At 41.4% G+C, this 27,813-nt stretch overlaps 1 protein-coding gene across 1 annotated transcript in view; it reads right to left on the bottom strand.

Moving 5' to 3' along the window:
- Positions 1–610: 610 nt before the first annotated feature.
- Positions 611–27,813, bottom strand: part of CIDEA (cell death inducing DFFA like effector a) — a 35,379-nt gene continuing 8,176 nt past the window's right edge. Inside the window, exons 2-5 of the mRNA XM_075529150.1 lie at positions 22,212–22,356; positions 19,698–19,844; positions 4,199–4,380; positions 611–1,402 (exon numbers count right to left, since the gene is read on the bottom strand). Coding sequence (XP_075385265.1) covers positions 1,255–1,402; positions 4,199–4,380; positions 19,698–19,844; positions 22,212–22,356 — 622 coding nt within the window. The 3' untranslated portion in view covers positions 611–1,254. The remainder of the gene's footprint in view (positions 1,403–4,198; positions 4,381–19,697; positions 19,845–22,211; positions 22,357–27,813) is intronic.

The following is a 27,813-nucleotide window of genomic DNA, read 5'->3' as shown; positions in this document are numbered from 1 at the left end:
TATGAACTGACGTTGACGGCCTCCCTTACCCAGATGATATTTCCATGTCTTTGTGTTGTCTGTGTCCCTTTTAAGAGTTAATTAATATTCTTCTTAAATTATATTTGAGATTGGGGTCTCTTTTGTACCCTAAAATAGTGTCCATCAACAGATGAAAGAATAAATAGAATGTAGTGTGTCATACAGTGGGAAATTGTTCAGATATCAACAAAAACAAAGTCCTGATAGATGCTAAGACATGGAGAAATCTTGAAAAAAAATTATAAAGAATTTAATTAGTCAGACATAAAAGGATAAGTACTGTATTATCTTATTTATATGTAATATCTAAATTATACAAACACATGGAAACAAAGTAGATTAGCAGTTAATAGAACCTGGAGGTAGGGAGGGAAATAGAGAGTTATTGCTTTAAAATTATTGTTAAAATAAAATTTTATCATATAATTTTTTTAAAACTAAACCAAAAAAATATTTCTACAGAGGAAATTCCAGATCCAGGGGATTCCATTGAAGAAAAAGTAAATGTACTATTATACACACAAACAAAAGCAAGAGAGAGAGAGAGAGAGAGAAAGAGAGAGAGAGAGAGAGAGAGAGAGAACAGAAGGATGAGAAAACAAGTGAACAGGAAGTGCCACTTGAAGACCTCTGAGAGTTCAACTCCTTTAGGGCTCCAGTCCCTTTGGGCTCATGAAGGACCCTCACTGAAAACAAAACGAAATAAATACACACACAGTCCCTTACGACAGCGCTTTATTTTGGGGGTATCAAGTGCTAATAGATTTAAAAGTGATTACATCAGTTAGAACATAAAAGCATTGGCCTGTGTGTGTGTGTGTGTGTGAGAGAGAGAGAGAGAGAGAGAGAGAGAGAGAGAGAGAGAGAGAGAGAGAGAGAGAGAGAGAGAGGAGTGTGATACAAGGAAGTAATTCTGGGGATGACATTTTGGCAATAGGCCTAGACCATGGGCTGTCACTCCTCAGCCACTCCAGGATACACCTGCTGCTTGATGACATACCAAGTTCCACAAGCCCCCTGCCCACCTCCCTCCTTCTTCTAGGGCACCTTGCAGCAAAGGTCCCCTTTCAAAGAACATGCCACCTCTTTTCTTTCATCTGGAGACCAGGCCTGAGTCGCAGTGTCCAGCTGCGTGCAAGCAGCCCCTGACACCAAGCACAAGTATTTTCGGACTTAGTTATTTACAAGTGAAGAATTGGATGTAGAGGCCCGTGATGCTCTCCAGGTGCAGCGTTATCTGAACATGCTCTTTCCTTTGAAATATGACCTGGGAGAAGGTTGCGCTTCGGGGTTATCCAGCACACTCAGCATGTAGGAGCCCATGTAGACGAGAAATTGCCCAGTCACCTGGGCGACATAGGACAGGAACCGCAGCATGCTCCTGGGAGGAGGGAACAAGAAGACAGGTCAGGTGGAGGGTAAGCTCTCTGAGCCCTACAAGCACGTGGGCTCTGGGCTCAGGCTGTGCAGCCACCCACAGTGCTCCCGCTTGGAGGAAGACGGCTCTTGTGCCCTGATGTCACCTGAGGCCCTGCTGCGGCACAGGTGCCCATTGACCAGATGATCCAATGCTTCTACTCCAGAGTCATGCTGTGAACAGCATGGCTTTTCCCATCCACTTTCAAATATGGTGTGGCTATTTATTCATGACATGAGGGGAGAGAGACAGAGACAGGCTTTCTGCTCCCGGAGAGTGACAGTCTCAGGAAACCACGGGGCACTTCTCTCCTGTCCTTTGGGGTAGCTTTGAATTGACCTAGGCTTGATGGCAGTGAGTACTCATTTATTCATGAGCCAGGAAGCTCTGGGGGAGGTCGAATCGAATGTGCACACCGTGTCTAGTACTTTGGCTAGTCGAATCAAGCTTACCAACCAACTAGGGTCACAGCTCTGTTAGTCGTATCAAGCTTATCAGTGAACTCAGCAAAGTTGCTGTGAAAGGAAACGCCAAGCTAAAAGGCCGAAGGTCTTTACAAAACCTGGGACCAGGGCCCTTTAACCCATTAGTTCATTTCCAGAGGCCAAGTGAGCGTGAAGCCTGCCCTTGTCACGTCGTGCAAGTTTCGGGGTTGAGATTGGCAAGAGCGGTTAAAGAAACAAGAACAGTTTCTACTCAAATTTGCATCCTCCACCTGGTCCGTAGCTAAAAGCATTTTGTGGTTGTGATGATTTTTAAGGTTCTGTCCCTCGTCGATGAGTGGTGGGGTGGCAACCCAGCGAGCTCCAGCAGCAGAAGCTCGCCCTGGACCACTGGGAAGCTGGTCCCCGAGGGGCACACCTCCCGGGTCGCTGGCCTGGGGATGGGCACCTCGGTGGTCATCTGTCCTTTGAGAACTAAGCCCTTCCACAGACATTTTTTGTCAAGGCCGGTTTTTGTGTGAGGTTTACATCCCTCATTCCATTAGATTCTAATTTGTGGAACTCATGCCTCACTTTTCTCTTTTTTTTTATTAAAAGATCATTTTATTGGGGGCTCTTAAACAATCCATACATCAATTGTATCAAGCATATTTGTAAACATGTTGCCATCATTAATTTCTAAACATCTAATTACTATTTGAGCCCTTGGTATCAGCTCCCCTTTTTTCCCTCCCTTCCCTTCTCCCCACCCTTGTGACCCCTGGATTAATTATAAACTATTATTTCTTATCTTACACCCACTGCTGTCTCCCTTCCCCTCTGGGTTCTGTTGTTCGTCCCCCCGGAAAGCGGTGGTGGTTGGTTAATAAAGATATTTTATACCATTTTAGCAAAATTAATAAACATTTTAATACTATAAGTATAATCAATGGCACTGAATTATACATATAAAAATTGTTGAATTGGAGAATGTTTTGTTGTGTTTTGCCAAAATTTAAAAAGTAATCATTATACTAATAACCACAAGGGAGAAGAAAATGTTCTAAAATCGATTGTGATAGTGATTGCACAGCTCTCCTGGATATGATTAAACTCTTGACTTGTATGATGTAAGGAAGAAGTGCCAATAAAATGGGTTTTTAAAAATTATTTCAATACTACATAAGTAATAGTTTTAGGAGCATCAGCACCTAGTGCTGAAGTAAACAGAAGACAGAGGCTACGCAGAAGTCAAACACGCAGTCATACTCCTGTACGCATGAGCCATAGAGCAGCCTCAATCCCCAAAAGCATTTTATCTCTTGTGTGCTCAGGGCAGTCCTTACGGGGATAGCAGAGCCCTAGGAGATAAACATTTACAGACAAATCTTGCCCAGAAGAGATTTGCAGAGAGTGCTCGAATAAAATAGTTGCAAACGTTATATAGTATCTTCAGAGACCATTCTGTGCTGCCAGCCTCTTTCCTTCCATCAATTCTCACTACACAGAGTTCGTTCTTTAGAGAATCAAGGACACTGTGATTAAAGAACTGGAAGCAGATGTATTTAGAGTCTACACCGCCATGCAGAATTTGGAAGTAAATTCGCTTTAAAGATGATAAGTGACGTAGAGCCACATGGCAGAGTTCGCCTGGCAGGTTGCTCAGGGGTGAAGCAGTTGTCCCTCTAAGAACAGGTCTCGTGGGCAAAGCAGGGTCTGTGGCAGAGGCTCTCCAGGGTGGGTTTGCAACAAGGACTGCCAGGGAGCTCTCGAATACCCAGAACTGTTCCAGGAGGTCTTGGTACCAACTGGGAGTCTGTTTTCTAAAGACTCCTGAGTGAAGCCCTGCAGACAACCTGGCGCTTGTCTAAGGGGCTGATGGGCGATGGCACTGTGCGGAGAAGGAGTACATCAGGCTATGGGGCCAGGAGACGCCCGTTAACAATGTTCCTGGAAAGACACATTAAAGACGCTGCCCGTGCTCCGATTTTAGCTACTGCCGTTCAGAGTTCGTGTTTTAAAAAACTCTAGTTTTCAAAAGAAATTTGTTCTTCCCAATCGTTATGTAGTTTTTTACTTCGGTGGAAAAATAAAAGACGGTATTTTGGCTCAAGATCAGTCCATGTTTTTATTTTGTAAATAAGTCTTTTGAAAAATAAGTTTGGGGCATAACATTAAGCTGTTATAAGGCAACATAAAATAGAGTGTGTTCGAACAATAACAAATTAGGCTGAAAGCTCAGGCTCTGTGCCCAGGAAGCAAAGAAGTAAGCTAGCCGCAGTTGCTCTGGTCTGTGACCTTGAACATTCTTGTGACGGACCCCTTTGATGTCCCTTACCTCACCACGGCCTTGGCACTGGTACACCGGATGTCATAGGACACAGAGTACATCTCATACATGGTAGCCTTCACATTGAGGCAGCCAATGAAGTCCTTGGGGTTCAACTTATACAAGTCGAAGGTGACGCGTGCTATTCCAGATTTTTTCGGCTGCTGGGAAACTGGAGTATATTTACTGCCCTGTTGTAATGAAGTTACAAAGAAACATTAAGACTATTCCTTGATTTGGCATTTACATATTGTACCCTTGGTTTTACATTCGTTTCAGACTCTTATAGAAGTCAGGCTAAAATCCCTTGGCAAGTAAGCTAATTATTCAAGTAATGTGTTTAGCAGAAAAGTAGGCCTCTATTACTTTGATATTCAAAACATCCCAAGATAGTGTAAATAGTTCACTCCTGGCCACCGATCAAAAGGTTGGCCATTGGATCCACCCACAGGTACTGTGGAAGAAAGGCCTGGGGATCACTATCGACTGCAGCAACTCTGGAGTCATTTGGCCTGTGACACCTAAGTTCATAACCGATCATCAGTACTACAGGATGGAGTTTGATTTGGTTTAGTATGCCCACATAAATAACAAACATATCTGCTCCTTCCTTGAAGAGAATTGTTCCTTGATGGGAAGAGTTAATCAGTCTCTCATCTTATGACTGCAATACAGTCGCAGCTGCAGCGAAGTGGTTTCCATTGCACAAGAAGAACTAGACCAAACATATCACAATCATGAGGCTAAAATAAGGGGTAAAATTAGAAATTGCTCAGGGTTTTCTCAAGCCCAAGTGTTCTATAGTCTACCAACTATCACCTCCCTGCCCCACCCCACCCCCAACCCATGGCATCTGAATTCTTGGAAACACTAAAAGCCATTTATTTACAATATTCACTCATAGTCTACCTAAAATATTAGTTGACTTTTAACATTGGAAATGATAAGGTGGAGATCCCTGAAAATTTCACGATTTATAAATAGCCCTCTGATACAATCTTTTACACACACACACACACCAAAAAAAAGGCTTTTAAAAATATAAGTTAATAAAACTGTCTCAACATGCTGGAGCTGCTCTTCCAAAAGATTTGGAATAGTCAGGATTCAAATTCAAACCATTGATTCCTACATCTCAGGAATCTCTGGGGTTGGAAGCACTGGACACTGTGAATATTAAATTCATTCATAACAATAATAAAATATAATTGAAATTTAAGTGTAAGTTATCTTTTAAAAATACAAGCCTTTCTCAATACCTTTGTTTCTGTATTTCTACCACATAGAACATAAATAATTAGAAGTACAGATGTTTCTTGAGTCATTTTGGTCCTTTGTCTAATGTGCATGAGGCTCCGCTCCATCTTTAGGCATACATGTATCCAACACTTAGGAAACACTATTATTAAAAATTCAGAAGACCAATCCCTATGGAAAATATTTTGGTAGTTCCTCAAAATATTAAACATAGAATTATCATATAATTCAGCAATTGCACATCTAGATATAGACCCCAAAGACTTGAAAATAGGAAATCATGGGGGCTTGAAGATAAATAAGCGGTCATCTAGCTGAGAAGCAAAAGAGCCCACATGGAAGAAGCACACCAGCCTGCGTGATCACGAGGTGTCTATAGGATCAGGTACTAGGCATCAAAGAACAAAAAAATCATATCATTGTGAATGAAGGGTGCAGAATGGAGACCCAAAACCCATCTGTTAGCAACTGGACATCCCCTTACAAAAGGATCTTGGGGAGATGAGCCAGGCAGGGTACAGTATAGCACCAATGAAACCTACAACTTTCCTCTCGCTCGTTAAGGCTTCCTCCCCTGCTCCAACTATCATGATCCCAATTCTGCCTTACAAGGCTGACTAGACCAGAGGATGTACACTGGTACAGATAAGAGCTGGGATCCAGGGGATCCAGAACAGATAAACCCCTCAGTACCAATAATGAGAGCAGAGATACCAGGAGGAGAAGGGGAAGGTGAGGGAGAAAGGGGGAATCAATCACAATGATCTATATATAACCCCCTCCCTGGGGGACAGACAACAGAAAAGTGGGTAAAGGGAGATATCAGACAATGTAAGACATGAAAAAATAATAATTTATAAATGATCAAGGTTTTGTGAGAGAGGGAAGGTGGGGACAGGAGGGATATGAGGAGCTGATACTAAGGGCTCAAGTAGAAAGAAAATGTTTTGAGAATGATGATGGCAACAAATGTGAAAATGTGCTTGACACAATGTATGGATGTATGGATTGTGATAAGAGTTGTACAAACCCTCAATAAAATGATTTTTTTAAAAGAAAGGAAGAAAATCACACAGATTCTTGTACCCCAATATTCACTGTGGCACTGTTCACAACAAGCAAAAGGTGAGAACACCTCAAGACTCCATTAATAGTTGAATGCATACATAGAAATGTGGTGTATCCATAAAATGGCATATTACTCTGCCACAATGGGAATAAAGTTCTTAAATATGCTACAACATAGAAGAAACTTAAAATAAGTCAGACACACAGAGGGAGAGAACAGATATTTGATTATTACATTTATATACAGGATCTACAATAAGGATATTCATAGAGATAGAAAGCCAAATAGAAGTTTCCAGGGACAAAGGGGAAAGGAAAATGGAGCGTCATCACTTAATGAGAGAGTCTCTGACTGGGATGATGACAAAGCTCTGGAAATAGATAATGGATGGGGGTGATTATACACCATTGTGATTGTCGATGGACTTTTCACTTCAAAAGATGACAAATTTTATGGTCACTCTATTTCAGTTAAGATGACAAGAATCTAAATGGGTTTTCACCTATATGCCTGCCTTGTGCAATTCTTTTTCATTGTCTCATATTTCTTTCTAGCATTTACAGTGTGATTTACTCTCCCTAAGTGGAGCCCTGGTGGTGTAGTGATTACACAGGCTACAGTCCTCATGGTTGGCCATTCAAAACCACCAACAACTCTGAGAGGAGAAAGACTGGGCTTTCTACTCCAGTAAATGTTTAGGCAGGGTGTTCTTTATGAGTCAGCCTTTGCTCCATGACAGTGAGAGGGTCTTCATTGTTTTTCTCTTAAACCAACATCAAGAAACCATCACAAAAGTAATCTACTCATGACCTGAGCATCTTGATTTCCATAATCCAATAGTAATTAAAGAAGAAATAGACTCCTCTCCCACATTCTTCCTTAAGTCTCCAATAGCTACTTTCTTGGAGGCTTTTTAAAAAAATATTTTATTAGGGGCTCATATAACTATTATCAAAATCCATACATACATCAATTGTGTAAAGCACATCTGCACATGCTTTGCCCTCATCATTTTCAAAGCATTTGCTCTCCACTTAAGCCCTTTGCATCAGGTAGTCTTTTTCCCCCTCCTTCCCCACTCCCCCCTCCCTCATGAGCCCTTGATAATTTATAAATTATTATTTTGTCATATTTTGCCCTGTCTGACATCTCCCTTCACCTCCTTTTCTGTTGTCCGTCCTCCAGGGAAGAGGTCACATGTAGATCCTTGTTATTGGTTCCCTCTTTCCCACCCCCTCTCCCTCTACCCTCCCAGTGTGGCCACTCACACCCTAGGTCCTGAAGGTATCATCTGCCCTGGATTCCCTGTGCCTCCAGCTCCTATCTGCACCAGTTTACATCCTCTGGTCTATCCAGACTTGCAAGGTAGAATTCGTATCATGATAGTTGGGGGTGGGAGGTGGGGGGGAGGAAGAAGCATTTAGGAACTGGAGGAAAGTTGTATTCTTCATCGGTACTACATGGCACCCTGACTGACCCATCTCCTCCCCTAGACCCCTCTGCAAGGGGATCTCCAGTGGCCGACAAATGGGCTTTGGGTCTCCACTCTGCACTTTCCCCTTCATTCACTATGGTAAGATTTTTTTTTGTTCTGACGATGCCTTATACCTGATCCCTTCGACACCTCCTGATTGCACTGGCTGGTGTGCTTCTTCCATTTGGGCTTTGTTGCTGCTGAGCTAGATGGCCACTTATTTACCTTCAAGCCTTTAAGACCCCAGACACTATCTCTTTTGATGGCCAGGCACCACCAGCTTTCTTCGCCACATTTACTTATGCACCCATTTGTCTTCAGCGATCATATCCTGGAGGTGTGCACCCAATGATATGATTTTTTGTTCTTTGATGCCTGATAACTGATCCCTTCGGAACCTCGTGATCACACAGGCTGGTGTGTTCTTCCATGTGGGCTTTGTTGCTTCTGAGATAGATGGCCACTTGTTTACCTTCAAGCCTTTAAGACCCCAAATGCTATATCTTTTGGTAGCCGGGCACGATCAGCTTTCTTCACCACATTTGCTTGTTCACCCACTTTGTCTTTAGAGGTTGTGTCAGGAGGGTGATCATCATAGAATGCCAATTTAATAGAAGAAAGTATTCTTGCATTGAGGGAGTACTTGAGTAGAGGCCCATTGTCCATTTACCACCTTAATACTAAACCTATAAATATAGGCACATAGATCTATTTCCCCATCCATATATATATGTACATGTGCAAATATTTGCATATGTACATGTCTTTGTCTAGACCTCTATAAATGCCCTTTGCCTCCAAGCTCTTTCCTCTATTTCCCTTGACTTTCCTCCTGTCCCACTATCTTGCTCTGTCCCCACCTGGGTTTCAGCAATACCTCTTCGTTACATTACCCTTGATCATGCCCTATCAGGCCTGCCACACCCACCTCACCACCAACTTGGATCACTTGTTGTTCCCTTGTCCCTGGGTTTGTTAACACCACTTCCTTTCCCCCCACCTCCCCTGGTCCCCCATCCCCTTGAAACTGTTGGTCCTGCTGTTTTTCCTCCAGCTTGTTCATCCAGCCTATCTTATTTAGACAGACTTGCAGAGATAATAACATGCACAAAAACAAGACAGAGTAAAACCAAGCAACAATATAAAACAACAACAATAAACCACTGACAAAAAAACAAAACACATCAAGAAAGAAAAGCTTGTAGTTAGTTCAAGGATCGTTTGTTGGCCTTTAGGAGTGTTTTCCAGTCCAGTCTGTTGGGGTACCATGCCCTGGCCCCAAAGTCCACCTTCAGCATTCCCTGGGGACTGCTCCATCCCCTTGCTGTTCCGCTGCACTCCCCCAGTGCTTTGCCTAGGTGTGGTGGGATCAGGTCTGGTGCAATTCCCACACTGTGTCTCCAGTGCTGTCCCTGCAGGGCTATGGGTTAGTCAGGGACGTCATGTCTCATAGTGGGGCTGGCCATGTGGTCCTCTCTGTGGACTGGCTGCTCTAATTGGGGGTCATCGACCTCAGGACCTGGTGGGCCAGGATATGCTCCACTCTCTCCTACTCCCCCTTCATCTGCTCCCTTGTGCTCTGATCAGATATGTCCCTTTCCTGGAGCTGCAGATTTAATGCCTTCCTTTGAAATAAATTCTTCTGGGGGGAGGGGCTGGCATCCACTTAGTATTTGGCACTGAGGCCAGCCTCCCAGACCTCTCCACTGGTTCTCTACTCCACGCCGCCGGAACGTTGCATTCACACCTTGCGGCACTGGGTTGCAGTCTGGTCCCTCTTGGAGGCTTCTAAGGACTTAAAGCTGAGGATGTGAGACATCTGATGGCTATTCCTTGGTGGAAGTTCTTGTCTAAGTCAAATTCATTGGGCCTCACTGATCAAAGTACCTGCCATTTGCACTCAAGAAGTAAGTGTGAAAAGCATAAAACAGAGAAGATTCCCTCAACAGGTTTGATCTGCTGACCAGTTAGGAAGTAGGCAGCTTTAAGAGGCTCTTCTGGCAAGTCTGGAAACACAGCCTCGAATCCCAACCAGGTTGCTGTCAGAGCTGCGGGGGTTCTGGGACTGTAAGTATTTGCTGGAGTCCACAGTCTCATCTTTCTCCTGTGAGGCTGCCGGTGTGTTTGCAGCACCTACCTGTGCTTCAGGATAATGCCTAAGCCCGAGTGCCAGGACTCCTTATGGAAATACCAGCCGTTGAGTTTTTGATGCAGTATCAAAAAAGGAAATCCACAATTATCTGAAAAGGCCAGTAAGTTATTCCTTTGCCTACAATTTACATATCTAGTTGAGTCGGATTTGTTTCATATACTTCACCAAAGAGATCAAATCTGGAAACAGAGAATTTGTCTTCTGTTACATTAGGCAGTGAAGAGATTTTTAAAATGTAAAACTATGTCACTACAGTGTGGGAATTGTGCCCAATCTGACCCCAATACACCAAAGCAAAACACTAAGGGCATGAACAGAACAGCAAAGGGAGCAGAGCAAGGAAGTGCTCAGGAAATACCAAAAATAGACTTTGGGGTCTGGGCATGGCACTCCATCAGATTAGACCAGAAAACACTCCTAAGGGTCAACAAAGAGACCTCCCTCAATGCAAGAAGACTTTGTTCTATTAAACTGGCATTCCATACACTCACCTTCCTGACAAGATAACTGAAGACAAAGTGGGTGCATAAGTAAATGTGGTGAAGAAAGCTGATGGTGGCCAGCTGTTAAAAGATACAGCATCTGGAGTCTTAAAGGCTTGTAGACAAATAAGCAGCCATCTAGCTCAGAAGCAACAAAGCCCACATGAAAGAAGCACACCATCCTGTGTGATCACAAGGTGTCGATGGGATCAGTTATCAGTCATCAAAGAACAAAAAAAATCATATCATTGTGAATGAGGGGGAGTGTGGAGTGGAGAGCCAAAGCCCATCTGTAGGCAACTAGACATCCCTTTACAGAAGGGTCTCAGGGAGGAGATGAGCCAGTCAGGGTGCAATGTTGCAATGATGAACCATACAACTTTCCTTTAGTTCTTAAATGCTCTATCCGCCCCCTCCCCCAACCCCCAACTATCATGATCTCAATTCTACCTTACAAATCTGGCTAGACCAGAGGATGTACACTGGTACAGATAGAAACTGGAAACACAGGAAATCCAGAACAGATGAACCCCTCAGGACCAGTGGTGAGAGTGGCAATACCAAGAGAGTGGAGGGAAGGTGGAGTAGAAAGGGAAACTGATTACAAGGATCTACATATAACCCCCTCCCTGGGGAGGGATAAGAGAAAAGTGGGTGAAGGGAGACATAGGACAATGTAAGACATGACATGTAGGATTGTAAAGAGACTTTCCTCCAGCTTTGTCTCCCCCAAATACATGCCAAATATTAGGGGCTTTTTGTCAGCATATGGTAGGAGGTCAAATGCTTAGAGACAACCTCCCTGAAAGTATTCAATTGCCAGAAAGGTAGGCCCCCACTCCCTGCTGTTAAGGACAATGGGCTACTCCCTAAAGATTTGCTGACCATTAGCTTGGTTCCTGTAGGTGGGGTTCACACCCTACTGATAATGGTTTCTATGGAGATCCAGAGAACAGATCAAACTGGCTCAGTGACATCCATTATTTAGGCTGCCATCCATTATTTAGGATCCGCCCATCTTGTCCATTATTTAGGATCCGCCCATCTTGTCACATGTATACCCCCAATCCCTCCTCTTCTTATTGCATGTATATCCCTAGATTGTCCTCCTCTTGTTGCTGTATAACCTATATAACCCTTTCCAGTGACATATGTCTTTACCTGTAATTAGTGGGCTTACATGGCCCCAAAGATATATAGGCCTGGGTTAGCAATAAAGAGCACTCTCTCGGCTCCTCCCTGACCTCTCATCCCCTCCTCCTCTCTCCACGTGGACCACCAAGCTTGGCTGAGGTGAGCATGCTACTATGAAATGTGTCTGACTCCATTATTTCATCTCTTTTATCTCTCATGCTCTCAATGACTTTAATGTAATATTTATATGTCTGAACTGTACAACTGTGCCTATTGAACCCATGATTAGTTGTGGGGGGCTGGCCCCCCTTCCAACCACAATGACAAAATAATAATAATTTATAATTTATCAAGGGTTGATGGGGGGATGAAGAGCTGACACCAAGGGCTCAAATAGAAAGGAAATGTTTTGAGAATGATGCTGGCAACAAATGTACAAATGTGCTTGACACAATGGATGGATGGATGGATGGATGGATGGATGGATTGTGCTAAGAGTTATATGAACCCCCCTAAAAATGATTTTTTTTAACAAAAAACTATGTCACTGTTTTAGTGATTTTTTAGATAGTAATATTCATATGTATGTTATCCTGTATTATGTTATTATTTTCATTAATGTATATTTTAATTTTTCTCATTTTTAACTTCTTTACAATAGATATTCATATTATAGCAGAATTTCTGCATCTCAGCCTATTGACATTTGGGACCAGGTAATTGTTGTGGTAGCTGGCCTGTGGATTGTAGTATCTTTAGTAGAATTTTTGATTTAAGGCTTAAATCAGAATTTAAGGTTTGTCCAGCCTCTATGATCAAAGAAAATCTAGATTCCAAAATAATTTAAAGTTTTGTGGCTTTTTTCTCCTTGTGGTAAGATTTCTTCTAAAGAAATGTTGACCACAATATTCACTAATGAATCTAGGAATCTTCCAGTTTTTCTGGTTTCACAACAAAGGGGGCAGTGTTCCTGGAGTCACTTAGTCACATATTTTATTTCCTCTTCCTGTTCTTGTCTCTCTTTTTTTCTGTTTCTCTCTGCCAACAGAGATCAATTTTTGTACTGTAGATAGCTATATACAAGCTCTTAAGACCCCTGGCACTACATAAGAAAAAGCACTAAACACAGTAGTTGCCCAATTCACTAACTGGAAATTCTCTGGAAACAACAATAAAAAATTAAAAAAATAAAAACCCCACCAAACTCACTGCCATAGAGTTGATTCTAACTCACAGTCAGCCCATAGTACAGGACAGAACCACCTCTGGGTTTCCAAAACTGGAACTCTTTGTTACTCTTGCTGTTGTTGCTGTGTGTCAAGTTGCTTCTGACCTACAGTGACACAACAACACATTGCCTGGTACTGTGCCATTCTCACAATTGTTCCTGCTCGTGAGCCCATTGTTGCAGCCACCATGTAAATCCATCGTGAGGACCTTCCTCTTTTTCACCGCCCCTCCACTTTACCAAACAGGATGGCCTCCTCCAGGGACTGGTCTCTCCTGACAACATGTCCAAAGTATGTAAGACTAAGTCTTGTCATCCTTGTCTCTAAGGAGCACTCAAGTTGTACTTCTTTCAAACAGATTTATTTGTCCTTTTACTAGTCCATGGTACTTTGAGCATTCTACTACAACTCAATGCATTGATTCTTCTTTGGTCTTCTTTATCTAATATTCACATGCACTTGATGCAAATGAAAATACTATGGCTTAGGTAGGGTGCATCCTTGCTTTTAAATACTCTAACAAGACCTGTGTGGCAGATTTACCTAATTAATTATGTCTGTGGGTTTCTTGACTGCTGTTTCCATGAGCACTGATTGTGGATCTAAGCAGGACAAAATTCTCAACAATTTCAACATTCTCTCCCTATATCATGACATTACCTATTGGCCCAATTGTAAGGATTTTCATCTTGTTTACATTGAGTTGCAACCATATGGAAGACCACAATCCTTGATTTTCATGAGCAAGTATTTCAAGTCCTCCTTAATTTCAGCTAGCAAGGTTGGGTTCAGCAAGACTTCCTGCAATCCAGATGTCACATCTTCTTCATATAAGCCAAGTTGTCTGAGTATTTACCCAGCATACAGACTGAATAGGTTTGATAAACCCTCTCGCATACCTTTCCTGATTTTACACCATGCAGTATTCCTTTGCTCTGTTCACACAACTGCCTCTTGATCCATGTACAAGTTCTGCATGAGCACAATTAAATGTTCTGAATTTCCCATTCTTCTCAAGGTTATCCATAATTTGTTAGGATCAACACCATCAGTTGTCTTGGCATAGTCAATAAAAAACAAGTAAACATGTTTCTGATTTTCTCCGCTTTCAGCCACGATACATCGACATCAGTCATGATACTCCTTGTTCCACATCTTCTGCATCCAGCCTACACTTCTGATAGCTTCCTGTCGATGTACTGCTGCAACCTTTGGATGATCTTCAACAAAAATTTTGCTTTCTCTTTATGGGAATAGGAAACTTCGTCTTTCTCCTGCACACTGGTTGGTGGCATTGAACTGCTGATGTTGTGGACAGCAGCCCAATGTGTGACCACAATGCCATCAGAGCTCTGTCTCATGAAAACATGATGAAATCTCCAAATCAAAACCCATAAGATGTTTGGTTGCACATCAGCAGCCTTGGCAGCTACTCTTTGTTGTTCTTACTGTAAATATGTCATCTATCACACTTTGTTCAATTCAACTGTTTTTCACATGTTTGACTTACTGCAGCCTGTAAGATAATTGGCTGCGCATCTCCACCTTTTGAGATGACTTACTGTACTCAGCCCATGTCTTCAAGCTCCATCACATGCTATATTCATAGTGCAGCATGCAGGAAGACTCCATTTCTCTTCCTGGCTGACCAATATTCCATTATATGTCTGCATCCCCTTTTGTTTATCCATTCACTTGAGTATTATGGTCTTAACTTTTACTTCCCTAATCACCGAAAAGTTATCCATCTTCCCCTTGTTTCATTCTCTGTTCTTCAGATGTTTGTCCCTGTCTTTTTAATTTTATTATACTACAGGTAAAAGTTTATAGAGCAAATCAGTTTGGCAATCAACAATTCATACACAGATTGTTTGATGGCCTTAAGTCCTCTCAAATCATCTCCACTTTCTCCATTTCCTCGTTAGGCCCTCTATTTACAGTCATCTAGTTTATTTGTCCCTCCTGCTTTTGAGCCAACGCTGCCCTTTTGGTTTATCCTTGACTTTTGTTCAGTTTCTTGTTGGTTGTTCAATTGTATCTTGTTTCCATCGCTAACTTAAAATTTTCCATATATGAAACCTTTGTCAGGCTTTGGTGCAAATACTTCCTCTCATTTGGAGGCTGATTGTTTTACTTTCCATATGGTGTCTATGTGTATGTGTGATGTTGTCTTCTAGTTTTTAAAGACATTCTACTGAATATAATCTACATCATGTAATTTAATGGTTTAAACATATTTAAAAGAGTTGTACAATCCCCCTCCCCCCAGAAGAATGTATTTCAAAGGACGGCATTGAATCTGCAGCTCCAGGAGAGGGACATACCTGACTGGAACACAAGGGAGCAGATGAAGGGGGAGGAGGAGAGAGTGGAGCACATCATGGCCCACCAGGCCTTGAGGACGATGTTCCCAATTAGAGCAGCCAGTCCACAGAGAGGACCACATGACCAGCCCCACTATGAGACATGACGCCCCTCACTGACCCATAGACCTACAGGGGACAACACCAAAGACAGTGTGGGAATTGTATCCGATCTGATCCTGCCACACCGAGGCAAAACACTAAGGGGGTGCAACAGTACAGCAAGGGAACAGAGCAGCAAGATCCCCATGGAATGTTGAAGGTAGACTTTGAGGCCAGGGTGTGGTGCCCCAACAGACAGGACAGGAAAACACCCCTAAAGGCTAACAAACAATCCTTGAACTAACTACAGGCTTTTTTTCCCTTGTTTTGTTTTGGGGTTTTTTTTGTCATTGGTATGTTGTTGTTTTGTTGTATATTGTTGCTTGGTTTTGCTCTGTCTTGTTTTTGTGCATGTTATTATCTCCGCTGGTCTGTCTAAATAAGATAGGCTGGATAAACAATCTAGAGGAGAAAACAACGGGACCGACAGCTCGCGGGGGGACATGGGAGAGGAGGAGGTGGGGGAAAGGTAGTGGTGTTAACAAACCCAGGGACAAGAGAACAACCAGTTATCCAAATCAGTGGTGACGAGGATGTGGGGGGCTTGGTAGGGTATGATCAAGGGTAATGTAACCAAGAGGAATTGCTGAAACACTGGTGGGGAATGAGCATAATAGTGGGACAGGAGGAAAGTCAAGGGAAATAGAGGAAAGAGCTGGGAGGCAAAGGGCATTTATAGAGGTCTAGACAAAGACATGCACATATGCAAATATATTTATATATGAGGATGGGGAAATAGATCTTTGTGCATATATTTATAGATTTAGTATTAAGGTAGTAGAAGGACATTGGGCCTCCACTCAAATACTCCCTCAATGCAAGAATACTTTGTTCTATTAAATTGGAATTCTATGATGCTCACCTTCCTGACACAACCACTGAAGACAAATGGGTGTATAAGCAAATATGGTGAAGAAGGCTGATGGTGCCCGGCTATCAAAAGATATAGCATCTGGGGTCTTAAAGGCTTGAAGTCAAACAAGCAGCCATCTAGCTCAGAAGCAACAAAGCCCACATGGATGAAACACACCACCCTGTGTGATTATGAGGTGCTGAAGGGATCAGTTATCAGGCATCAAAGAACAAAAAATCATATCATTGTATGCTCATCTCCATGATATGATCGCTGAAGACAAATGGGTGCATAAGCAAATGTGGTGAAGAAAGCTGATGGTAACCAGCTATCTTAAGATATAGTGTCTGGGGTCTTAAAGGCTTGAAGTCAAACAAGCGGCCATCTAGCTCAGAAGCAACAAAGCCCACATAGAAGAAGCACACCAGCCTGTGCGATCATGAGGTGTCGAAGGGATCAGGTATAAGGCATCATCAGAACAAAAAATCATATCATAGTGAATGATGCAGGGAGTGTGGAGTGGAGACACAAAACCCATTTGTAGGCCACTGGATATTCCCTTACAGAGGAGTCTCAGGGAGGAAACAAGCCAGTCAGGGTCCGATGTAGCAACGATGAAAGATACAACTTTCCTCTAGTTTCTAAATGCTTCCTCCCCCTCGCCCCCCGCTATCATGATCCCAATTCTACCTTGCAAGTCTGGCTATCCCAGAGGATGTACGCTGGTCCAGATAGGAACTGGAAACACAGGGAATTCAGGGTGCATTATCCCTTTAGGAGCAGTGGTGTGAGTGGCGATACTGGGAGGATAGAGGAAGGGTGGGTTGAAAAGGGGAACCAATTACAAGGATCTACGTGTGACCTCCTCCCTGGGGGACGGACAACAGAAAAGTGGGTGAAGGGAAGACGTCTGACAAGGCAAGCTATGACAAAATAATAATTTATAAATTATCAAGGGTTCATGAGGGAAAGGGGAGTGGGGAGGGAGGGGAAAAAAGGAGGACCTGATGTCAGGGGCTTAAGTGGAGAGCAAATGTTTTGAGAATGATGAGGGCAATGAATGTACAAATGTGTTTTATACAATTGATGTGTGCATTGACTGTGATAAGTGTTGTATAAGCCCCTAATAAAATGATAAAAAAAGAGTTATACAATTATCACCCCAATCAATTTTAAAATATTTTCTTCGGTCTTGTGATTAGTAGCTCCTGGTTTTCCAATTATCTCACCTACCATAACCCTGGGAAACTATTAATCCAATTACTATCTATACACTTACATATGCTATATCTTATATAAATAAAACATTTTTTTAGAAAACCAATAACAATAAAATAAAAGAGAAAAAGCTCAATCAAAATGAAGGCAGAAAATAATAAAGACTAGAACAAATTTAAAGTGGGTCAAAAGTGGGAACAAATGATAAGGTGTTAAATTTAACCTTACTACATCTACATAAATCTAATTTCAAATGTCTGATAGCAAAGCTAGTCACATCACTAGCCAATGTCAGAGAGGAGTCTACGGAGGCTTAATATACACAAGGAAACTGCAAATGCATTTGGGGCCTTCACAGTCATCCAAAGCCTTCTGAAAACCCGGTGCCCAGATATTAAGTTCTGATGCAGTTCCCCGCTCTGGTCTTGGATTTTATTATTTACAATCCATGGATCAAATAGGCTGGAGCACTCCTTCTGTGTGGGCTTAGCTGACACCTGCCTTGGATGCCTACTTGATTTAAGATGAGCCTTTAAGACCACAGATGCTATTTTGCTGATAGTCAGGTATCATTTGATTTCTTCGCCACATTTTGATACAGCATCCATATCTTCAGTGATCTTTTCAAAGAGGTAAGTATAAGTAGGAGGACATCATAAGAACTAATTTATACTAGATTGGGGCTATGATGAAATGCAAGCTAAAACTCCTTTATGGTGGTAGGTTTGGTTGGTTTTCTAATGATTAAAATTCTTAATAGAGCTGATTTCATACATATTATTTAATGGTTTGTGCACTGTGCCTTATTTAATATAAGCAAAACAAAAAACCTTTCCCTATTCTGTGGATGCCAAGTGGCCAGATAGGAGATATCCCCAGTTATGACTGTGATTTCCATCATGGGCCCCTTCTTCAGACAAACCTTCTAGGCCTGTTGTTATTCCTTCAGTTCTAACTTGTGTCTCCGTTTATTTCAATCGCTGTACTTCTCATTTTCTAAGTATTTTGTTTTATTCCTTAAAACCTGTCTAGTCCTTATTTATTACTTCTTATTTCTTCTTACTTTGGGGTTCTTTGAACATTAAAAAATATGATATATATGTGATTACTTTGTATTCTGTATCTGATCTTTACAAGTCTGGTTTAATTTCTGTTCACTCTTACATATAGTGTCACAAGCCCTTAAAGTTGTGTGTTTGGCATCGCATGTTTGCGTGAACTTGTATAGAAATCCTTTGAGGCCTGGTTGATGTTCATCCGGAGCCCATGGGTGTTTGCTCTTATTGGTTATCTGGGACATTAACAATTCTGGATCCTGAGGACTCGGGGAGGGACTACTTGCATAATGAGATTTCAATGAGTAAAATACTTCAGTCGACACCCCTCCCAGATCTCTTTAAATGACTAAATCCTGAGCTTGTGGCCACACAGTCTCAGGGGAGACTTTGACGATTCCTTGCTTTAGGTAAGCATCTCTAATCTGATCCCCACTGTGTTTCAGCCCCAGCTTGTGTCACCTACGCCCAAGCTGAAGCTAAAATCATAACACTACAGTCACCGTCGGTCAAGGCTCAGTGGGTGCTCAAAGGCAAACTGCAACATCAGTGCTTGTGGACTGTCTCCAAGGACAACATCGGTCTCTGAGAATTTCCCTTTCTTGAAGGCTCAGCTAGACATGTAAAAAATGTTTTAATATTTTTAAGGCTTTATTTTTAAGGCTTTTTCAAGGTATAGAATCTAAAGTTTGCCCCTGACATAGAAGACTTTCTTCTATGTATTTACTTTTTTAAATCGTTGTATTCACACACACACACACACACACACACACACACACACACACACACACACTAACTTCATTGGTTATATTAGCTTCTCTGGTCTCCTAAGGCAAATTAGAATCAGCAAGCCATATCGTCACATTTTAAAAGGATCTGTAGCTACTCATCGGCCAAAGCTTTCCCCACAAAATTATTTGCTTGAAATGATGTAGCCCAAGTTTACAGAGATGCTGTTTCCTAAAAATACTGTAAGACTGACTTAAAGAGTATGGTTACAGTTATTAGATTAACGCCAAGGCACATGTATTTAGTTAGAGTTGGCAAATCAGCACCATCGTCGAGAATGCATTTTTACAGGTTCAATGTAGCTCGTTTGGATAACTGTGTGTTTGCTTACCAGGGTCCACTTCTGTCCTTTTTCCAAGATCATGAAATGCGTGTTGTCTCCTAAAGTCTGAAAGAACTCCTCCGTATCCACCACAGTGCCATCTTCCTCCAGCACCAGAGTGACTAGCCCAGCGGTTATAACTAGGGCATCCAGGGTCTACATTGGCATCAGAGAAACAGAATGAGGCAAAGTACTTCTATTTGACCACTCACTGACAACATTAGGCTAGATATTTCAAAAGCGTTGGCTGATTTTGGTCAAGCATGAAGGTAAAGATATACCTTAGTTGGTCTGTATGGCTTAGAAAAAGGAAACGTTGTTAATGACCTAAGTGATTAAACAGAACATTTTTAAAATTGCTAACTTTACAGATGCAAAGAATCGTTCTGCATGCATGGTTCCTGAAGAGCCTGTGTCTTCTGGGACGTATCGGAATGCTTCTGTCATTGAAGAGACTGTATCTGCATGCTTCCTTCTTTTTTCTTCATGGATTTTTTAAAATTGTGAATTAGGTCAGGAGATGGAAGGCTACATTTCTAACCATTAACTCTGCATTCAGTAATAAAAACTACTCACAAACTCCCCACAGCCCCATAGGTCTTATTTCTCACCCCCTCCACTGATTGCTCTTCTCCCTCCGTGATTCTGCCTCCTCCCTTTCACTCAAATCCGGACATGTTGTGATGGTTATATTTCACGTCAATGTGTTGCACCTGTGGGAAGGTAGGAGTAGAGTCCAACCTATCACTCAGGTCGCAACTTAATGACATCTCCTGGGGCAGGGAGTGGTGGTGGTTATAAAAGATGCTCTCTCTCTCTCTCTAGCCCTTGTCATCTTGTTGACCTGAATTCTGCATTTGGCTCTGGCTCTGTGGGCCCACAAGAAGCACCGACCCTGTGAACTGTCACTGCCCTGCCACATTGCTACTGACCTCGGATCCATGTGACTCTGCATCCACTGGTCTGTGATATCTCCACTTCCCACTTATCTCCCTGCTTGGTCAGCTGGCAGCTGCATGAAGGGGACTCTGGCTAGCATTGAATCCATGGACTTGTGTTGGACTGGGCTACCTCTGTGATATAAATTTTTTTTCTTCATGTAATCTTCATTCATATGTATGAACATGCATAGGAGTATGTATATGTATACATATAACTGTCCTGGTCATTTTTCTAGAAAACTCAGCCTAACACAATTTGGTATTGAGAAAGTGGGGTTTTAGAGAAACAAATCATCAGAGTGGATGGTGGGCATATCTGACATCTGCCTAATGACAATCAGCTGTGGCTGGTTGTACAGCTGGATTCTCCTCTGGGTGAAGCCAGAAGTCACATATAGCCTTCAGGTGGGTGACTCAATCAGTGTATGGAGTGGGATGGGAGCACAAAGGTTTGTGAGAGGAAGAAAAAGTGGGCAGGGGAATGAAGCTTTGACTCACTCATGGTTCAAACAACAGCTGCTGTTGGAGGGCCCAGGACCAAAGTTGAACTATTTAACCAAAATGACTGATAGAAAGGCAGCCCCTGAAGGGAGACATCAGACAGGGCAAGATATGACAAAATAATAATGTATAAATTATCAAGGGCTCATGAGGGAGAGAGGAGCTTGGAGGGAGGGGGAAAAAAGAGGACCTGATGCCAAGGGCTTAAGTGGAGAACAAATGTTTTAAAAATGATGAGGGCAATGAATGTACAGATGTGTTTTACACAATTGATGTATGTATGGATTATGATAAGAGTTGTATGAGCCCCTAATAAAATGTTTAAAAAAAAAAAAGAAAGAAAGCCAGCCCCACTGGATTCACCCTGCCTGCAGTCCAGGGTCATATGCATATAAATACAACAGTCTAAGAGAATTTTGAACTTGAGCATTTTGGGTTTTTTTTAATTGTGTTTTGGATATGGCTATACTAGGATTATATTGATTTTTCCTACCTACTGTTACAGACATAATGTGTGAGAAAAAAATGGATATTGGAAATGGTAATTATAGAAAGCTTATAAACCTGTATGCTTTCAGCCTTTGCAATTAGAATTGCTAAAGGGGAATTAGAAATTGCCCAGGGCTTTCTTTGCTAGGCCAAGGGGATACCTGGGACCTCCCTTGCTGGGTTTCAGGAAACTGAATTCTTACTTAATTTCATAGGTAATTTTACCCAAACCCCCCACCCCCAATTTTTTTCTGTCAGGTTTTATCCTCCTTTATTTGGTGCCCTGGGCACAGTCTTGAATGAAGGATCCTGTGCTTCCTAACCAAAATACAGATTGCTGTATTGTGTGCTGCTTTCCTCCAGTCTCTATGGAGACAAAGCTGCATGACCAAGCTGATGGCTCCTTTGATGGAACACGGATCTGCAGCTGCCTTCAATGGTGCAGAAATGTAATAATGTTTCCTCTAGAGACAGTAGGTCTGACAAGTTAGACATCGTATGTGGGGCAAACATTTCTGTGTTTGCATTAACTTAGTACTCTTGGCCCTCAGAGGTCAGGGGCTTTCTACAGGCCGGCGGTGGGAGCACATACCTTGCTGATGAGCTCCCTCAGGCTGCTTGCCATCACCCCCCTCCTGCTGCTCCTGTCATGGTTGGAGACCCGGAAGGGGCGCGCTGAAGGCCTGAGGGAAGTAAACAGGACTCTTTTTGTCTGTGAACCCATAAAGGTCAAGGGCCTGAAATGGAGGAAAACAATAAAAATCATCTTAGCCGTGTTTTTAGAAAGGGCTAGAAAGATATTGGAAGTATGTAGGAGTAATACAATTTTTAATATTTGCATGTTAAGGAAAGGAATGTAATTGAAGGCGTCTATCGGCCATCTAGTATATATGCCCCTGTGTTCAAAGAACGCTGGTGGGGCTAACTGGTCAGTGTTGGGCTGCGAACTCCAAGGTTGGAGCCCAATCCACCAAGCACCATGTGGGAGAAAGTCGGGGCCGTGTGTCCCCATAAGGATTTCAAGCCTGAGAAACCCCATGTAAGGCCACGCTGTGTCACATTGACTTAGTGACCAGGATTTGGCTTGGCCTTAGGCTTTGGTATACCCAGGGAACAAACAAGCTCATCCATCAAGCTAAAAACCACAGCCACTGCCATTTCTGTTTTCTCCCAGAATTCAAATTCCTCACAAGAAATACTTAAGAAGGGGTGGTAGAAGCATAAAACTCACAGAAGAATCATTTCCTGAAATTTTCCATTTTATAATTAGTGAAATCCAAGAAAATTATTTCTCAAGGCCATGAAATAGGTAAGTAGAGAAAGAAAATTAGATATAAACTCGCAGACACAAACAAGGAATTAGGTAGTTGAACAGTAAGTCTAAGCCTGTAATTAATTCCAAAGCTAGACCTTGGTGATTATAGCAATAAACAAATTCTTGGAAATAAACTGAGAACCGCAGGGAATAAAAAACACAACAACATCCATTGTTACCATAAGGAAATGGGAAAGACATTTAGGGCATGTACTACTGTATGACATTTTGGAGTAAATTGTACATATACAAAAAATAATTTCAAATTTTATTATAGAAAGTATTAACAGGGAAAAACTTGTAGAAAAAATCAAAGCATGATTTAATTTTCAGAGAGAGGGAAAAAATGCCATCTTTCATTATTAAATTCTGGTTGCTTAGTAACTGAAAAGTAAGTACAAAATAAAAGACAAATGAGAAATAGATAACTAGAAACTTAATATTTTAATATTAAAAAGCATATAGTTTACTTTATAAACATCAACTCGCTTAAATTGATTCACTGAATCCTTAAAATGACCCTGGGGCAATAGTCCTATTTTTTTCAAATTTTGGATGAGGGAATTCAGGTCAGTGAGCTGACACACAGCTGGACCCATCAGACCCAGCTGTAGCGGTTTACCTGAGAAAGCTACCTATGTATCATGTGCTTGGAACTAAAGAAAAAGAAAAAAAAGAATACTAATAAATATATGAAGCTTTTGATAGCAATTAAAGAAACACAACCACATGCTTTTTAAATTAACAAGCAAAACTATATCTATATATCTATCTATATATTGAATTCCTTAGAAGAGAAGAGATATACCCCTGAGGTAGCAGTATAAAGAAATTCAATTTCTTTGGAGGTGAATCTAGCAATGTGTATAGAACTATTTTTCAGAGTACTGAATTGTTTAATATTTAATGAAATACATATGTGAATTACTCGGAATTATCTGCACAGAAAATAGCAGTGCTTCATCCCTGTTTACCGTGACAAGTGCAGCTCTTCTAATCCTGACAATGCCACAGGGTGCTATTCCTTGCACACTTTGGTATTCCAACAAGATCGTTACACGTTGGGTTGAGATTTCTATGGACAGCAGTTCTGTCCGCTCTGTGGGAGAAAGAAGGGGCTTTCTACTCCCATAAACAATTGCAGTCTCAGACACTCACTGAATCAGCATCAACTTGAAGGCAATGACTGGTTTGAGGTTTTGGTATTCCCAACACCCAAGGCAGTGTCTACCAATGTAGGTGCTCAGGTAATTTTGGATATTTGGACCATAGTTGTGTAGTAACCTGTAGGAGAATGAAACCGAGGCTTTACTTTTAGAATGAGGCATAAAACCTAGGTACCATGTTACTGGATGCCATGTGCTAAGGAAGTAAAGAAAAAGAAAAAAACTATATATTGGTAAATAAGTCATGCAACAAAAAGAATACAGCCTTATCCTAAGAATAAAGCCTCTGTTTCATTCTCTTATGTAGTGGCTATGCATTGGGCTGCTAGCTTGCAAGGTCAACAGTTCAAAACCGCCAGATGCTCCCGGGAGAAAGACAGGGATTTCAATTAAGTAAAGAGTTAGCCTCGGAAAGTGGCAGGGGCAGTACTGTGCTGTCCAACAGCATCTGTATGAGCCACGGCAGCGAGCTTTTAGATCCACAAGGTTGTTTAAAAATCCAAAATGAAGAGATCTTTCTCTATGACACTCTGAGCATTTGATCCAGATCAACTATGAAGGCTAACTGTTCTGATTTCTAAGGCCTACCACCTACCTGCGTTTGGCACTTTAACTCAAATGCAAATCAATTGTTGCTGACTGAACTCCAAATAATAGCAACCTCCTGTGTGTCAGCCTTTGTTCCATAGGGGTTTTGATGGGTGCTTTGGGGGAGTACATTGCAGACCTTTCTTTTGAGGTGCCTCTAAGGCTTCTATGTGGATTCAAACTTCAATGTTTTCAGTTAGCAACAGTGTAAGTTAACTATATGCACCATCATGAGACTCAGACTAATGTAAACACACACACACAAATGCTTTACTTACATATATGTACATAGGAGGGAGTACCAAAAAAAACCAGAATGTTTTTTCAAAGCTATGTATTTAAATTGTTTTTACAAAACAACCTTATCACCTTCAAAATACTTTCCATGACACTCAATGCATTTATCAAATCTTCAATTCCATTTTTCAAACTCATCTGTTTGGATGGCTGACAGCACCTTCCTTGGTTTTTTTTTTTTCTTCACCTTTGCTACATCCTTAAATCACTGTCCTTTCATGTCCCTCTTCATTTGCAGAAACAAAAAGGAGTCGCACTGAGCGAGGTCAGGTGAATAAGGTACGTAGAGCAGAAAAGGAATGCTGGTTTTATTGCCCCAAACTGGCACACATAGATGGCTGCTCAGGTGCATTTTCATGGTGGCATAACCAGTCCCCAGCCTGCCACAAATTAGACCTTTTTTTTCCCTTTATTTTCTGTTTTATGATTCAATTTTTTAAAACTTTTTTTCTTTTTTTACATTTTATTAGGGACTCATACAACTCTTATCACAATCCATACATATACATACATCAATTGTATAAAGCACATCCATACATTCCCTGCCCCAATCATTCTAAAAAAATTAGACCTTTTTTTGTTTCACACAATTATGCTACCTTTTCAGAACTTTAAATAGAAAGGTCGATGAACAATTTCACCTGGTGGAACGAACTCCAAATACACTACAAGTTGACGTTTTTGTCCATTTGGGAAGTTGTCAAACATCTTGAACGAGGTTTGCCATCAATCAACATTTCACCTTTTTATGAAACAAGAAAACCACTCACTCCAACACTTGAATTTTACCCATAGTGCTGTCCTTGTAAACCAGAGGTTCTCAACCTGTGGGTCATGACCTACTTGGGGGTTAAATGGCCATTTCACAGGGGTCGCCTAAGACCATATGTCCAATGATCTTAGGAACCGAGACACCACTCCTCTATCTGTGCCCACACGGGTCCACCCACATGCAGATATGCCCACATGTGGGGTCACCACAACATGAGGAAGTGTATTAAAGGGTCCCAGCATTTGGAAGGTTGACAAACACTGTACATTACAATTTAAGCTATGCTCAACATCACAACAGTTTCTGTGGCATTTATCCTAAGCAGGAAACAAAATTACACAGCCACTGTTCTCTTAAATAGACCATCACAAAAACACGGTTCAAGCAAAACTCCTTTTATGAAAAAATTTCACTGTGAAAAAAATAAATAAATAAAAAGAAAAAATTTCACTGTGACCAGCGAGAACCTTCCCAGGCGATGACACTGGGTACACTAACGCAGAGCATGATGCTTGATGCTCATCTAGCAGGAAAAATGCATACTACAAAAGCTCTGCTCCACCCAGAGCAATTCTGATTTTTAAGGGTATATATATATATATATATACACACACTTTATTTATCAACTGGATGGAAATGTCCTTATGGACAAAGACTTTATTCTTTTCTTTCCCATAACACCTTTCTCAAGGCTCAGCATGTATGTTTTAAATAGTATCTTCTTTAACTAGAAGCTCTTCAAATGGACACAGTTGAAAATCCAATGGCTTGCCAAGTGCTTTGCTGAATAGAAATCGATGTGGGATAGAAAACAACCAGCTTTCAGAACTTGTCAGTGAGTGCACCCAGACTCATAAACCCATTTTGGAAGGGTCCTCACAGAAGTGAGAGTGCTTGCCTTCTCCCTATGCCGAGCTAACAGATACATTGTAAGCAGTAATCATTAAAAATGTTACAAGTAGGACTGGAAAACACTCCTAAGGGCCAACAAACGATCCTTGAACTAACTAAAAAAAAAAAAATGTTACAAGTAGTTCTCAAAACTCAGTAGAACTCTATCTTCACCTGAGTACAAGAACTTTAAAAAGAAGAGGCAGATGGAAGCAGTCTTTAATTTGATAGTGGTGTATGACCTATGTAGAAGGAAGTTGAGAGGATGTTTTGGAAACAGGACTACTAGACTACTCAGACCAGGGTTCTCCGGAGGCAGAATTTCAGTGAGGTGGTTGAATAACATGAACAAAAGCTTACAAAACGGAAGACTGGAATCTCAGTAAATCTTGATGTCCAAATATCAGAAATATTGATAGTTGAAAGCTTGGGAGGAGTCACAGCTAAATTAGATGAAGAATCACTAATTGATACATTAATAGGTCCATGGTCCATTACTTGAAAATGAATGGAAAAAAATCATGGTATAAAGTTTTAAGAACTAAGCTTTTCTCTAATATCAGGTTATGATCACACTAGTTGAAATTTTCTAAATAAAATTAGCTATCCTGAAGATTCTAGTTTAATGTATACCAGTAAAAAATAAGACTCTCCAGACTATAAATTGAATCTATGTAAAATAAGTTTCAACTTCGAGTGTTTTTCTGAACCAGAGATGGTAAGAGTAAGAAACTCAGATATGAGTGAGTACTCTCCAGGTGTTGTTATTGTTGTTCCGTTCTGACTCAGCCATCTTATGTATAATAGAATGAAACACTGTCCGCTCCTGTGTCATCCCGACAATTATTCTTATTTTTTTAGCCCATTGATGCACCTTATAAAGGTCTTCTTTTTTGTTCCCCAGCTACTTTACCAAGCATGATGTCCTTCTCCAAGGGCTGGTATCTCTTGGCAACATGTCCAAAGTATGTGAGACGAAGTCACCCCATCCTTGCCTCTAGGAGCATTCTGGCTAGACTTCTTCTAAGACAGATTTGTTTGTTCTTTTGACATTTCGTGGTACTTTCAATATTCTTTGCCAACACTATAATTCAAATGCATTTCAATCTTCTTTGGTCCTCCTTATTCATTGTGCTGATGTGCAACTTGTACATGGATCAACAGA

This window comes from Tenrec ecaudatus, chromosome 13 (assembly GCF_050624435.1).
Source record: "Tenrec ecaudatus isolate mTenEca1 chromosome 13, mTenEca1.hap1, whole genome shotgun sequence".
Taxonomy (NCBI): Eukaryota; Metazoa; Chordata; class Mammalia; order Afrosoricida; family Tenrecidae; genus Tenrec; species Tenrec ecaudatus.
Note: the sequence above shows the minus strand (reverse complement) of the source record. Positions and strands in the feature narration are given on the sequence as shown.